The sequence below is a fragment of the Erinaceus europaeus genome, chromosome 1 (genome assembly GCF_950295315.1).
Source record: "Erinaceus europaeus chromosome 1, mEriEur2.1, whole genome shotgun sequence".
Classification (NCBI taxonomy): domain Eukaryota; kingdom Metazoa; phylum Chordata; class Mammalia; order Eulipotyphla; family Erinaceidae; genus Erinaceus; species Erinaceus europaeus.
In genome coordinates, this window is record NC_080162.1 from 140,146,485 (window position 1) to 140,161,106 (window position 14,622).

General features: G+C 38.0%; 1 protein-coding gene across 25 annotated transcripts in view; it reads right to left on the reverse strand.

The window, feature by feature from the left end:
* The window catches only part of RIMS2 (regulating synaptic membrane exocytosis 2), a 570,974-nt gene that overhangs the window by 367,271 nt on the left and 189,081 nt on the right, over positions 1-14,622 (reverse strand). For all 25 annotated transcript variants that reach the window (XM_060196148.1, XM_060196165.1, XM_060196141.1 and 22 more), the window contains one exon: positions 3,460-3,770. In XM_060196148.1, the coding sequence (XP_060052131.1) occupies positions 3,460-3,770 (311 nt within the window). The remainder of the gene's footprint in view (positions 1-3,459; positions 3,771-14,622) is intronic.

Sequence of the window (14,622 nt, forward strand, 5' to 3'; positions counted from 1 at the left end):
ACCTGGGGCCTAGTCAGGAAATCCTTGTATTCCCCATAGATATGATGGACCTAGACCTATAATAGATGCCTCTCTCTACAATCACTGGTTACTTCCAGCAGGAATGTCATCATAAGCCCTCTTGAGGGCTTCTCCAGGACCTTGGCCTCATTATAGAGTAGCAATGATAAGGACTGTCCCACTCTCTGAAGAGAGGCTCGGTCATCCTATTCTGCCACTCCAAGGAAGACTGGTCCTAAAGTGAATGCAGCCTAGAATATTCCCAACTGTGACCTCAGACTGTGAACTCAGACTGACAGGGACCTATAGGTTATATAGGCCTGTATGTGGGCCTTAGGTCAGATTTATGGGGTAAACAGTTAATTGTATTTATATATTTTCTTCAAGTTTAGGGACTATTCTCTGCCCTAATCCAGATTTCTACTTCTATTCTCTGACAATATCTTCCCAGACAATGTTTTTAGTCCAACTGCATGTTAGCACCAAGTTGCAGATGCTACTATGATTCCATCCTGACTCCGGTGAGTAGACAACCTCACCAATGTGTCCCAGAACTTCACCTCTCCAGAGCCCTAACCCACTAAGGAAAGATAGAAACAGGCTAGGGGTATGGATCCACCTGTTAACATCTATGTCCAGCATAAAAGTATTTACAGATGTCAAAACTCCCACCTTCTGCACCATATGGAGAATTTTGGTCCATACTCCCAGGAGGGGAGAAATGATAGGGGGAAGATGACCAGAGGGCTCGGAACCCCAACTCCATCAAGGCCCGGAAATAGAAGAGGGAAAAAAGGAAGGACACTCAGAAGTAGTAATAGGTGTAGGTGTGACTTAGAAAGGGAAGGCAGGACCATAGGGAAAAAAATGGGCAAATATATATAAATATAGGTAAATAGTTATAGAAATAACAGTGTCAACCCCTATCTGTGACCTTGGGAGAACTACTGCAGTTTCCAATGGAGGGAATGGGGACACAGAACTCTGGTGGTACGAAAGGTGTGAAATTATACCACTGTTATCTCATAATTTTGTAAATCATTAATGAAAAAGGAAGCATAGCATTAAGAAATAATATTAAAAGATATTCACCTGGTCATGGAAATAGCTTAACTGCTAAGACCAAGGACTTGCACTCATAAAATCCCCAGAGTCATGTAATTGGCTTCTTTTTCTGTTCTCCCCACCCCCACTCCCACTCACATCCATGTGAAACTCTTACATGAAATAAATAAAATACATAATTTAAACACACATATATATGTGTTCTTATTACCACATTCTCCAAAGATTTTATATATATATATATATATATATATCTTTAACCTCCTACAGTGATGAATTAATTATTCATATTCATCAACTTACAACATTTATTTTTAACTACCATAACTTCCTTACAATATGCATTCTAGAGGTCTGGGAGGTGGTGCAGTGATAAAGATTTGGACTCTCAAATATAAGGTCCTGAGTTCGATCCCCGGCAGCACATATGCCAGAGTGATGTCTGGTTCTTTCTCTCTCCTCCTATCTTTCTCATTAAATAAATACATAAAATCTTTTTTAAAAAAAACAATATGTATTCTAAAACTTAATTATCTACTGTGCAATCCAGTGTTTTAGTATTTCCTTTTATACTTTCTAAACCTACTTTTCCAAATAAGGCTATCTCAGATATAAAAGGTAGCTCAGTTTGAGCACAAAAGTTTTTATGCTTATGATTCCAGAGGCCATAAGTTCAATACACTATGCCACCTTACATCAGAGCTAAGCAGGATTTTGCTGCCTCTCTTTCTCTCTCTCTCTCTCTCTTTCTCTCTCTCTCTTTCTCTCTAATAATAATAATAATAATAAAATTATCTCATGCAGCTCTCTACCAGTTTAAAGAATGAATGGGTCTATATGTTCCCATTATTCAAGTTCTTTAGTCATCCATCCATCCATTCATTTACTCCGTTATCAGCCTATCTCCATTGGCTGGCTATAATCTGTTTTGTTAAATCCAATTTCAGATACCTTGACCATGAAAGTGACCAATTCACAGATATCCTTGATATCCAAGGTTCTTGTCTAGTTGCCACTTCTATGCCCAAACCAATACTGCCTCATCTTCATCATTCCCTATATGTCAATGTCTTCTCACTGCATTTGTAGCACTATGTGAATGCTTTCTCTGGCCTCAGGAACATAGCTGGCCAGACAGTTCCAAAGAGTTAGAGTAGTAGAACACACAGGACTCATGGACTCCTTAGCCATTACATAGGATCATTTTGAGGTCGTTCTGTTCTCTCTCCTAGGAGTCCCAATAAGACGACCACAATTACCAATTATTTCTATAACTTGAAAATGCACAAAATTGTATTCTTTCTCTTAATTAGACCATACCCTTTTCCCCTACCACTGGTGCCTGAGATTCCCTCCCAAAAAAGACTACCTGCCCTCAAATCTTTGTATGCCTTAAAAAGATATTAGTCTAAAATAGTCCTCTAAGTTACAAATTATTGGATTCCTGAGATTCTGTTATGAGGTGTATTAACAGTACTCCAAACACGAAGTTACTATTATTTTGTTTTTTGGGTCAGATTGCACTGTCCCACTTTTGCAATTTTTTCAAAATAACTAATATGGGCATACTTTTATTATCCTCCTAAGACATCATAAGATACAGGTATGGTGGTTAGGTGCTACCTAAAGTGATCTCTACTCATCTTACCTGCTTTAACTGATGCTCACAACCCACCATCTTATAAATTCAGTTGAGATTTCTCCTGTCACAAATGTATCACTTTGTACTTGTTCACAGAAAAATGTATCTACCACCACTGGACAACAGAAATAGTATAAACCAGATTTTCTCAAGTCTCCAATTCAAACAGAAGGATATGGTAGAGAAAATATGATATGGGAAAAAAATTTCTTTTTCTTATTCTCATCCTCCAGAGGTAGGAAATATAAAGGCCACAGACATGATTTTGAACACTGAACATCAAGAACTTAACCAATATCCATGGAGACATCAAGCTCATGAAACCCTTTCTTCCATATTTGAAAACCTGCTGGGAAAACCATCTCATCCTTCAGTCCTTTGGAGGCATAGTTAACTTTCTCCACTCTCCAGTCAGTAATATGTCATCCCTAAAATGCCTAAAATCACATCTACATTTCCATGCTCTCCTTCCATATCTCTCTTATAGCAATACCTTCCTGCCTAAGCTTCTTGTTTTGTTTAACTTGTTTATTCTGGAAAATCATATCATCTAGACTCCCTCATTAAACCCATGATTGCTCAAACTTACCACAGCTCAAGTCCTAAACATTATGCATTTATATAAAACATAAAGACATTAAAATTACCTTTAGACAACTTACTGTGGCCAAAATACTTCATGCCTTTTCATTTCTAGTTGGAATGAAAGTGAAAAATAATACTTTTAACTAAAGATTAAACAAAATGTTTACCTGTCTGAAGCTATGTCACTGGCAATTTGGTGCTTCATTCCCGACCCATTTTGAATAGAATCCTGTCTTGTGAGCCCATGAGATCGACTTTTCTCCACTGCAGGTACAGGTAAGTCACCTGGGGGTCCTGGGAACTGGGCCTGTTCATGCAGCTTTGCTTTCTTCTCCTGAGGTGCCTCCTCATTCCTCAGTCCACAAAGAACCTTTGGATCAGGCTGTTGTGGCATATTACATCCACTATTATAAAACCATGCTCCTGATTTAGTGAGGATTTCTTGTTGTTTTCGGCACAGATTGCATACCCACATAACCTGCACAAGAAAATATAGGGAAAAGAAATTAGTGAACCTAACAGTAGAAAATAAAAAATAAGAGAGATTACAATCAAATCAAGGAACAAAATAATAAAGTTATCCTTTCTGAGGTTAAAATGTAATACAGATTATCTGCTATAACTAACTAAATTGCATCATTTATTTTAAATTTGCCAGAGGAATTATAATATCATACACAATATTTACTGACAGTAGAAATACTACCCTCTAACACTTTATATATATTTTTAAACTATTTTTATATAAATTAGGGCATAGTGTAACAACAGAAAATAAATTTGGAAACTAGACAGATTTGGGTTTATTAATAACTCAAGATTAGAAATTTTAAAACCTTCCACAATGCATTAAGTCTTCACATTTCTGAAACTTACTTTAATTCAATAAAATAAAGATGAAAGAGTAGCTATATTTTATGTTGCTTTTTAGAATTGAAGGTTTGAAATAATTTATATTAAATATTAAGTGCAATGCACAATACATATTAGACATCCAATAGGTTACCTAAAATGTTGCATTGACTTCCTGTCACTAATTGTAAGCTTCTTGAAGGAGTATTTTAATTTTTTAAGAAATCAAATTCTTTTTTTTTAAATATTTATTTTTACTTATTTATTCCCTTTTGTTGCCTTTGTTGTTTTATTGTTGTAGTTATTATTGTTGTCATTGTTGTTGGATAGGACAGAGAGAAATGGAGAGGGGAGGGGGAAGACAGAGAGAGGGAGAGAAAGATAGACAACCTGCAGACCTGTTTCACCGCTTGTGAAGCGACACCCCTGCAGGTGGGGAGCCAGGGCTTGAACCAGGATCCTTATGCGGGTCCTTGTGCTTAGCGCCACCTGCGCTTAACCGCTGCGCTACAGCCCGACTCCCAAGAAATCAAATTCTTAGTGACTAATATTAAGAACATTATTGTTCTTGAAGAAATCTATTAATTGCATACATCTGTAATATGACAGAGCTTACTGTGATAAAAAAGCATAAAATATTTACCATTTAACCCTTTCTAGTGCAGAGTTCAGTAATGCTAAGTATATTCAATCACACTGTTGTGAATTAATGGGTTTATTTACATAGTATCCTGAATGTGCTTATCATGCAAAATCTAGCCTCTGGGGAGGTGGTTCAGTGAGTAGGCCACATTCCTTGATTGCAAGAGGCCCCCAGTTCAATCTTCAGCATCACATATGGCTGAACAGAGCTCAGTCTCTCAACATTCACCCTTTTTTGTGCCTTCTCTTATAAGATAAATAAATTAGTATTTTATAAAGCTCCAAATCTATATCCATTAAACAGTAAATCTCCTTCCTTTCTGTCAATAAACTCTGACAACCACCATTCTATACTAGTAAAAAGAGATAATTTTCAGACTGTAGAAATCTAATAATATTAACTAGTATCTGTGAAACCCTAAAAACCTTCACCCTCTCTTAAAAAAATTTATTTTCAATTAATCAGGAAACTAAAGTAAATAACATATATATTCATGAAGTAAAAGATGAATTCATAAGTCTAGTGTTTTCTGATGTTTTGTTTGTTAAATCATGAATGTTATTCAACTCTGTAGATTGCTAAATACCTTTCCTAATAGTTTAAGTAATGACAATTTAGATAATTGCAGTAAAATAAAGATTGGCCATCGTAATTTCAACTAATATTTTCTTGTAAAAATACCATTTAAAAAATGTTGTTTGACTAGTAAAACAGCTCACTTGGATAATGCACTTTGTCATGTGACCCAAATTCAAATTAGCTTCCCACTACACTAAAGGAAGCTTCAGTGCTGTGGGTTGTCTCTCCCCCTTTCCTTACCTCTCTCCTTTCCTCCCTTACTTTCTCCCTCCCTTCATCTATCTCTCCCTCTCCCTCTCCCTCTCCCTCTCTCTCTCTTCATCTGAAAAAGTTATCCTAAAGCAGTAAAACCCAGGAAATAATCACCATGTACATATATATTTTCTATGACTCCAATTCACATTGTTAGTATAGTGAATATAATGCAACATTAAATAATACGATGATTACTAGTTTGATTTCTCTCTGAATTACATTTATTTTTATTCCAACTAAATTCAAAGTTCATTGGAGACAAGATCTCTATCTTCTATTAGCATAATAATGTTATATATCATACAACAGTATGACTATCTACATGTTTGTTAAACTCATGTACTTCTGGGGGAAATATTATAATGAGATATATATTATTGGGTGTCGGGCGGTAGCATAGTGGGTTAAGCACACGTGGTGCAGAGCACAAGGACTGGCATAAGGATCCTGGCTCCCCACCTGCAGGGGAGTTGCTTCACAGGTGGTGAAGCCTGTCTGCAGGTGTCTATCTTTCTCTCCCTGTCCCCTGTCTTCCTCTCCTCTCTCCATTTCTCTCTGTCCTATCCAACAATGACGATATCAATAACAACAATAACTACAACAATAAAAACAAGGGCAACAAAAGGGAAAATAAATAAATAAATTTTTTTTAAAAGATATACATTATTAAAGAGACCAGGTAGTGGCTCACCTGGTATAGCAACACATTACTGTGTAAGGACCTGGGCTCACGCCCCTAATCCCCATCTGTAGGAAGGACTCTTCATGAACAGTGGTGCAGTGCTGCAGGTATCTCTTCTCTGTCTCTCCCTCCAACTCTAACCCCCTCTGTCTCGCTCACTCTAACAGTAAGAACAATAAAAGGAAAAAAATTCATCACTAGGATTGTACAGGCACAGAGCCCAAGTGCAACAAGTAAATTTTTTGTTGTCATTCCTGGTGGCAACAAATCAATTTTTAAAAAATCTTATTTTAAAAGATGTCTGTAACATTACACTAAGATTTATGTCCCAATGATTTCCAAAGACTTAGTCATTAATAATTTCTAGTTGGCTATTTCTACAAGTAAACAAGAAAGTGTTTAGATGTTGAAGTACCTATATTTCATTCATATTTTAAGTACCTCATAGCTGTAATAAATTTTTATAAATGTTTGAGGGGTTAATGAACTGCAGTACAGTTGTTGACAAATGAGTACAACCTCTCATGTCCCTGCAGTAGTGTCTACAAAATACTGTCACCCCAACTTAGATCCTTTTCTACCATAATACACCAGGACCCCAAATTTTATGCACCAACACCAATTTTAACAGAAATCTTTTAACCTTTCTTGCCATCTTGTGTCTAATGTAGGTATTGCAGATCTCTCTTTAAAGATTTATTTCATAAGAGAGATGGATTCCAGAAGAATTTAAAGACGGGTGCTGTCTTTGTTGATCTCACAGCAGCCTATGACACGGTCTGGCACTGTGGTCTCCTAGTCAAGATCTCAAGATGCCTGCCTCCATGGGTGGCCAACACTATATCGTTTCTTCTCCAAAACAGAAGATTCCGGGTGCATCTGGGTGACAAGTCTAGCAGATGGAGACTTGTCTCAAGTGGTCTCCCCCAGGGCTCTGTTCTGGCTCCTACGCTATTTAATATTTACATCAATGACCTCCCAGAAACTTCTTCAAGGAAGTTCATCTACGCCGATGACATCTGCTGTGCAACTCAGGCATCCAAGTTTGACATCCTCGAGGAAACACTCACGAAAGACATGTCTCTGATATCTGATTACTGTAAAAAATGGCGACTAATCCCTAGCACTGCAAAAACAGTATCATCTGTTTTCCATCTACACTATGCCTTGGCCTCGCGTGAGCTTAATGTGCAGCTTGACGATACAAGAATCTGGCATGAAGCCCAGCCAGTCTATCTTGGCGTTACTCTCGATCGCACTCTGTCATTTCACGAACATCTCACAAAAACTGCAGCAAAGGTGGGCGCGAGGAATAACATCATTGCAAGACTGGCCAGCTCCTCATGGGGCGCGAGCGCTTCCACACTACGATCATCATCTCTGGCATTATGCTATTCCACTGCAGAATACTGTGCCCCAGGATGGTTCCGTAGCCCCCATGTCCACTTGGTCAATTCCAAATTATATTCCTCCATGAGGATAATTTCTGGAACCATCTGTTCCACCCCGGTTCCATGGCTGCCAGTTCTTAGCAACATCACCCCGCCAGATATTCGTCGGGATGCGGCATCATCTAAGTTCATTTCCCACGTCCACGCTCGACCGGACCTGCCAATATACGCGGATATCTTCGCCCACCCTGTCCAACGCTTGACGTCTCGTCACCCAATCTGGTCCCCTATGCCTACACTGAACTTTTCTGTTCCAGTCTCTTGGAAACAGAGTTGGCAGTCAGCTGAGGTAAAGAACAAACACCTCATCATAGACCCCTGCAAGCGTCAACCCGGCTTTGACCTAGCACGTTATGATTGGGCCCTCCTCAATCGCTATCAAACAGGCCATGGCCGGTGCGCCACTATGTTCCATCGCTGGGGAGCCAGAGACAACCTGAACTGCCCCTGCGGCTACAGACAGACTATGACCCACATGGTCAACGACTGCCACCTCTCCAGATTCAAAGGAGGTCTCGAAACTTTACATCAGGCTCAACCTGATGCTGTTGACTGGCTACGGAAGAAGGGCAAACACTAGAAGAAGAAGAAGAGAGATGGAGGGGGCAGAGGTGTGCAGAGTTTTACTCTAACATATTCAAGACCAGGGCTCCAACTAAGGACCTCGTGCTTGCAGATTCAGAATTCTACACTGAATCACCTACAGATCTCTCTAAAAGGGAAGACACACAAAATACTGTTAGGTTTGAATTTCAACTTCCATTTTAAATAAATTATATTCATTTTATAGTGGTAATGTGTGCTATATGACTCCATGATATGAATTTATCTGGAAAAAGTCACACTCACTACTGAAGAATAAAATCTTTATGCCTGGCGATTGTCAACAAAACAGAAGCAAGAGTTTTCTAGGCAAAAAATTCACGATCAGGAAGCCCAGTGGTGGTATACCTGGTTGAGCACACATGTTACAATGAGCAAGGACCCAGGTTCAAGTTCCTGGTCCCCCTCTGAGGGGGGGAAAGCTTTATGAATGGTGAAGTGGGTCTGCAGGTGTCTCTTGTTCTCTCTCCCCTATCTCCCCTTTCTCTTGATTTCTGGCTGTCTCTATCAAATAAATAAAGATGATTTTAAAAAAAAAGAAAGAAAATCATGATAATCTGCAGAAATAATCTATTGCTGTGCTAGCATTAATGCAAAGTCAACTTTCTCAAGGAATACCCCTGACAACTTTCAGAAATGCAAAACCACAGGCCCCACTTAAGATCTTCTGAGAAACCAACTGCTGCTTATGTTACAGAAACTTCATAATATACCTTTTTTTAAAGTTGTTAGAATTACTTTCATTAAATCACAATCTTTCAAAAGTTTATGTTCTATAATGCACATCTCACCAGCACAATCTTAGTGTATGCAAAACAATACATTACTAAAACTCAAATACAGGGGTCAGGTGGTATCTCACCTGGTTGAGCACATACACATACACACTCTACAGTGTATAAGAATCTTGATTCAGACCTCTGGTCCCCACCTGCAGGGGTGCAGCTTCACAAGCAGTGAAGCAGTATTGCAGGTTTCTCTGTGTCTTCCTCCCTATTTCCCCATTCCCCCTCTCAATTTCTCTGCCCCTATAAAATAGTAAATAAAATTCAAATATATACATGCTTGCAGCATTGCTTGGAGCCAGTTTTCCATGAGTCACAGTGTACATATTTCTTCCCACATCCTCACTCACTGAATGCTGAATAGCTTGAAATCAGCTCTGGTGGATAAATTTAGACTAGGGAAATTGGAAAATGTACAAATTAAAGCTTTCTTCTTACAAACAACCAGTTGTTCTCATTTGCCAACTAGCCACTGAATATAATGCACCTACTATATTCTACTATGCATTCATTACTACATTCAGTATCAGCAGATAAATTTGGATGAAGCTGCAATTTACCATAAAACTTAATTCATACCATAAAATTCTAATTGGTTATAGATGGGCAAATAACTTTTATCATTAATTCATTAATTATCTATTCACTCATACTGTTTTCACTACATGTCTAGAATATGCCAGATACTCTGCTAAGAGCCACTGAATACAGGTCAGGAGACACAGATTTTACTGTGGAGTTCAAAGTGCATTGGAGGAATCAATAAGTGAACAAATGATTATGCAAATATCAGAAATGCTACAAAATGAAGGCATTCACTCCACAGATTATTTTTTGTTTTAGCTTTTATTTATTTAGTAATGAGAAAGATAGGAGGAGAGAGAGAGAGAAAGAGCGATAGAACCAGGCATCACTCTGCTACATGAGCTGCCTGGGAATGAACTCAGGACCTCACACTTGAGAATCCACTGTGGTACCGCTTGGACCACCACACTACAGATTCTTTAATGTCTCTCTCTCTCTCTCCCCTGACTCAAGCTATATTTGAATAAACACAAAAATCAAGAGGATAATTACAAGAAATCTTTAATTCCAGAGAGGCTCAATAACAGCATTATCCTAAAGTATTCCTACCACCAGATTCCTGGTGCCTTCATGTCTCAAAAAGCAAAATCCAGTGGCATTTAGGGCTATTAATCAACAAGTCCTCCCACCAGCACTATCATGGTGGAAAGCTCAGTTACTGGAATATATTTTTAAAAGAAAATGTTGCATACCCCTAGACAAGTTACAATTTTCCCAGATTTCCAAAGAAAAAAAAAAAAGGCATTAGCCAAAGTGTAGGGTGACTCAAGAATGTCTCTCAGGAAAGAACAGCAGTACAGAAAAAGCTTTACAACTGCTTGAATAAATGTATCCTGACATTTTTCTCTGGAACAAGCTAACAATAATTGTTACTGAAAAACTCAGGATATAATGTTGAAGAGCACACAGGAGATTATAGATCTAGGGCTGGGGAGATAAGATAATAGTTACGCGCAAAGGCTTTCATGCATGAGGCAGCAATGGTCTGAAGTTCATTCCCTTGTACCACCAAAAGTCAGACCTGAGCAGTGCACTAGGAGAGAAAAAGAATCATTTCAAAACAGAATTCATGGAATGAAGGTAGATTTGAGGTTAGGACGTTGATGTTAATAATGGTAGAGGACTCCTAGAGTTATCTAGGAAGTGTTAGATATAGTGGCCTGGGAGCTGTGCACCTGGCCTGCAGATAGGAGGTCCTGAGTTGAATCCCTGGCATCCCATATGGCAAAACGCTGCTCTGGTTATCCCTCTATTTCTATCATGAATAAATAAAATAATTCAAAGTTATCTATATAATCTTTCATGTATTATCATGTATTCATATAACTTTTCATGTATCTATATAATCTTTCATGTATTATCATGTATCCATGTAATTTATCATGTATCCCTGTAGAATATTAGTATTTCACAGAAATCATTTGCATCTGGAACAGCTCCATCTCTTAGCTTTTACAAATATTTCTCTGTTGGCAATTGTATATTTGAAAAATTACAAAGAAATGCAACAATTATTTTCTTGATTTTATTTCCCTAAACAGCTTACTATTCATTTTTTAAAATCTCCTTTGACTAAATTATCTACGTCTGACATTTCAAGTATATTCCTTGCCATTTTCCAAGAAAGACTGAGTTCTATGAGGTGTCTGCTGCTAAAATGTGTAATTAACCTAATTAATAGTCTGACTGGCTTGAGCTCACTTCAACTCCCAAGTACTACTACCTCCTTTTTATGTATGGAAAATCTCACTTCACCCATGACCAGAGATATTTGTTGTCCAACTTGTCTGAAAACTCACCTCCTTCCTTCCAACCCCTCAATAAAGAAGGAGTGGGCAGAAAGGAACATGCAGCTACTTTTGTATCCTTCACTCCACGCTGACTGAAATTAAGAGTAGTGCTAACATTGACCTTTTCTTGGTCTGACTGATGCCTTGCCAAGTTCACTCAAGTAGTTATTTCATGAGTGAGTAGTAGGGATCCTCACAGATGGTCTTTTCCAAGAACCTCAAATATTAAGAACTGTAAAAGCCGCCCTCCACAATTTCAGCAAATGTTATCCTTGATCAAAGACAGAAAAGGAAAGAAGGGAACGTATTGCTGATTATATACAATCCTTACTTCTTTCTTTGGTCTCTTTTTCCATAAATGCATGAAGGCAGAAGTGAGTAGGATTTCCCCTACTTCCCTTCTGATGTATCTAAAACATTCTCCATCACTTGAAATAATGAGCTTCAGGCTTCAAACTGCTTTCATTTCACAGTTGCCCTAAAATATACATTGCCTTACTGACCAAAAAGAAAAAAAAAACAGCCAGCCTACAAATGAAATGATCTAAACTGAGAGGTACTTTAACTATAATATACCTATTTCATGTGATTTGTATAGCTAGCTATGTTCAAAGAGTAATAATTGCTTTAGAGTACAGATTAGATCCATACCCAAACATAGCAGTTAATAGTTTTTATATACTTTCTTCATATTTGAAAGCTACTCTCTGCCCTAATCCAACTTTTTTTTTAAATTTTTATTTATAAAAAGGAAACAAAAAATCTCAGGACTCTTCGACTAGGGCCCCAGGGTTCCAGTACATACTGGTGGGGTTGTCTGCCCAGGGAATTCACATTGGTGTTATGGTAGCATCTGCAACTTGGTTGCTGAAAAGCATTAAGGTATAAAGCAGAACAAACTATTTAATAATCAGGAACCTAATGGTAAAAATAGATCAGATTGGGGCTGGGTGGTGGTGCACCTGGTTGAACATACATGTTACAATGCGCAAGGACCTGGGCCCAAGCCCCCAGTCCCTATCTGTAAGGGGAAAGCTTTGTGAGTGGTGAAGCAGGGCTGCAGATATCTCTCTGTCTCTCCCCCATCTCCCCATTCTCTCTTGATTTCTCGCTATCTATATCCAATAAATAAAGATTATAAAAAATAATTTAAAAGAATAGAGAAGAATATAGAAGATAAGATATGGGGTCTCCATTTTAGGAAAAGTTAGTAGGTCTATTTTAAGTATATTCCAAGGGGCTCATAACTTTACTAATTTTACCTGAGCCTGACAGCTAACATGCAGGTGGGCTAAAGGTCCTGTTTGGGGAGATGGTGTCAGAGTTGGAAATAGGACTAGAAAGCTAGATCAGGGAAGAGAGTAGCTCCTAATTATGGAAAGAGTATATAAATACCATTAACTGTAAACACCATCAATCTGATCTGAGGCCAATATATAAGCACAGGAGCCTGTGTAACATCTGCATCCCTGAAGGTCTGAGTTCGCATTCCATGGTCATACCTAGGAACATTCTAGTCTACACACATTTCAGGACTAGTCTTCCTCGAGTGGCAGAGTATGTTGACCTAGCCTCCCTTTGGAGAGTGGAGCAGTCCCTAAGTTTCTCTCCCTAAGTTTCTCTATATTGTACAAAAAAGAAACCTTCTAAAACAGTTGGCTACAATTTTTTAAAAGTTACTATTTCTGCAGTTACTAAATTTCCCCACTAGTCTATGTTAAAGTACTTTCTTCAAGCTGCAGCTCCTAGGTTCTTTGCATATTAGCACTATTAATAATACACAAAAAAGTAAACCATAAGACAGGGGGTTATGGATTGACCTGCCAACATCCATGTCCAGTGGAAAAGCAATTACAGAAACCAGAGACTTCCTGCCTTCTGCACCCCATAAAAATCATTGGTCCATACTCTCAGGGATAAAGATGAAGGAAACTTCCAATAGAGGGGATGGGATACAGAACTCTGGTGATGGGAATTGTGTGGAATTCGACTACTCTTATCCCACAATATTATCAATCATTACTAATCACTAACAAAATAAAACTTTTTTAAAAAGTAAACCATAGGACAGGTAACCCATAAATGCAGTTACTGTTTGTGTATAGAAGATGTGAGAAATGAAGCTTCATTCAGTTTACTATAATGATCTTGAAAGTTGGATGCATTGTCAACAAACCATAATGTGTATATTCTTCATATCAATATAGTTATCAATTGGAGAGAATATTTTCAAGTCAGACATTCATATCACCTCAATGGACTTTAAAGTACAGACAAAGAAATTCATGTGGCAAACTGATTCTGCAAGTAATTATAATTTTCTTAGTTTCTCAATGCATCTAAATTGTCATAAATAATTGGTAAATATTTGAGAAAAAGAAATGTGGATACATGATGGATACAATATGCTTGTAGAAAAGACACTGCTCTAAGTGGACTGTATCACTTACTTAGTGAGCCATATTAGACGTTGCTGATTAAAAGTTCAGAGTTTCTTCTATGTTCATGTTCATGAATAAACAGGGTATCTCCTAAAGAACAAAACTTTCTCTCTTTTTTTAAGAATAGAGAGAAGTAAACAACAGCATGGTGGAAGAAATGGAGGAAATGCAGATGGAACTGGGAACATGGAGCTGAGCTGAGCTGAGCTGAGCTGAGCTGAGGACACAGGAAGGCTGGACAGGGAGAGGAGAAACAATAATTGGAAGTGAGGTAGGAAGTAGTCATGGGCATTTCTTTTCTGAGTGTTTTTCACTATCTCTAATGTAAGGCAATAAACCCTATTTTCATTCAGAGAAAAAAGCATAGCAAAAATCTAACATAATATTTAAAAACTATATTGTGGGAATACAAAGCTTCTGGCCACATCACTTTAAACTGGCACTGTTCTTTATAAAGTATTTTAGTTAATAATAAACTATGCATGATAAGGCCTGCTCAGAATATGCTATCAAAAAAGTTTTTAAATGCTTGGACTTCCGAGAGGTGAAGCCATGAAATAACTGGGACCAAATCACCTCTCCACCCAAGACAACAAATAAATACAAGAGACCCAACTGAAGTCATAATCTACAGCTGAAAGTTCTGCAGCCTCAGGTGGATGCT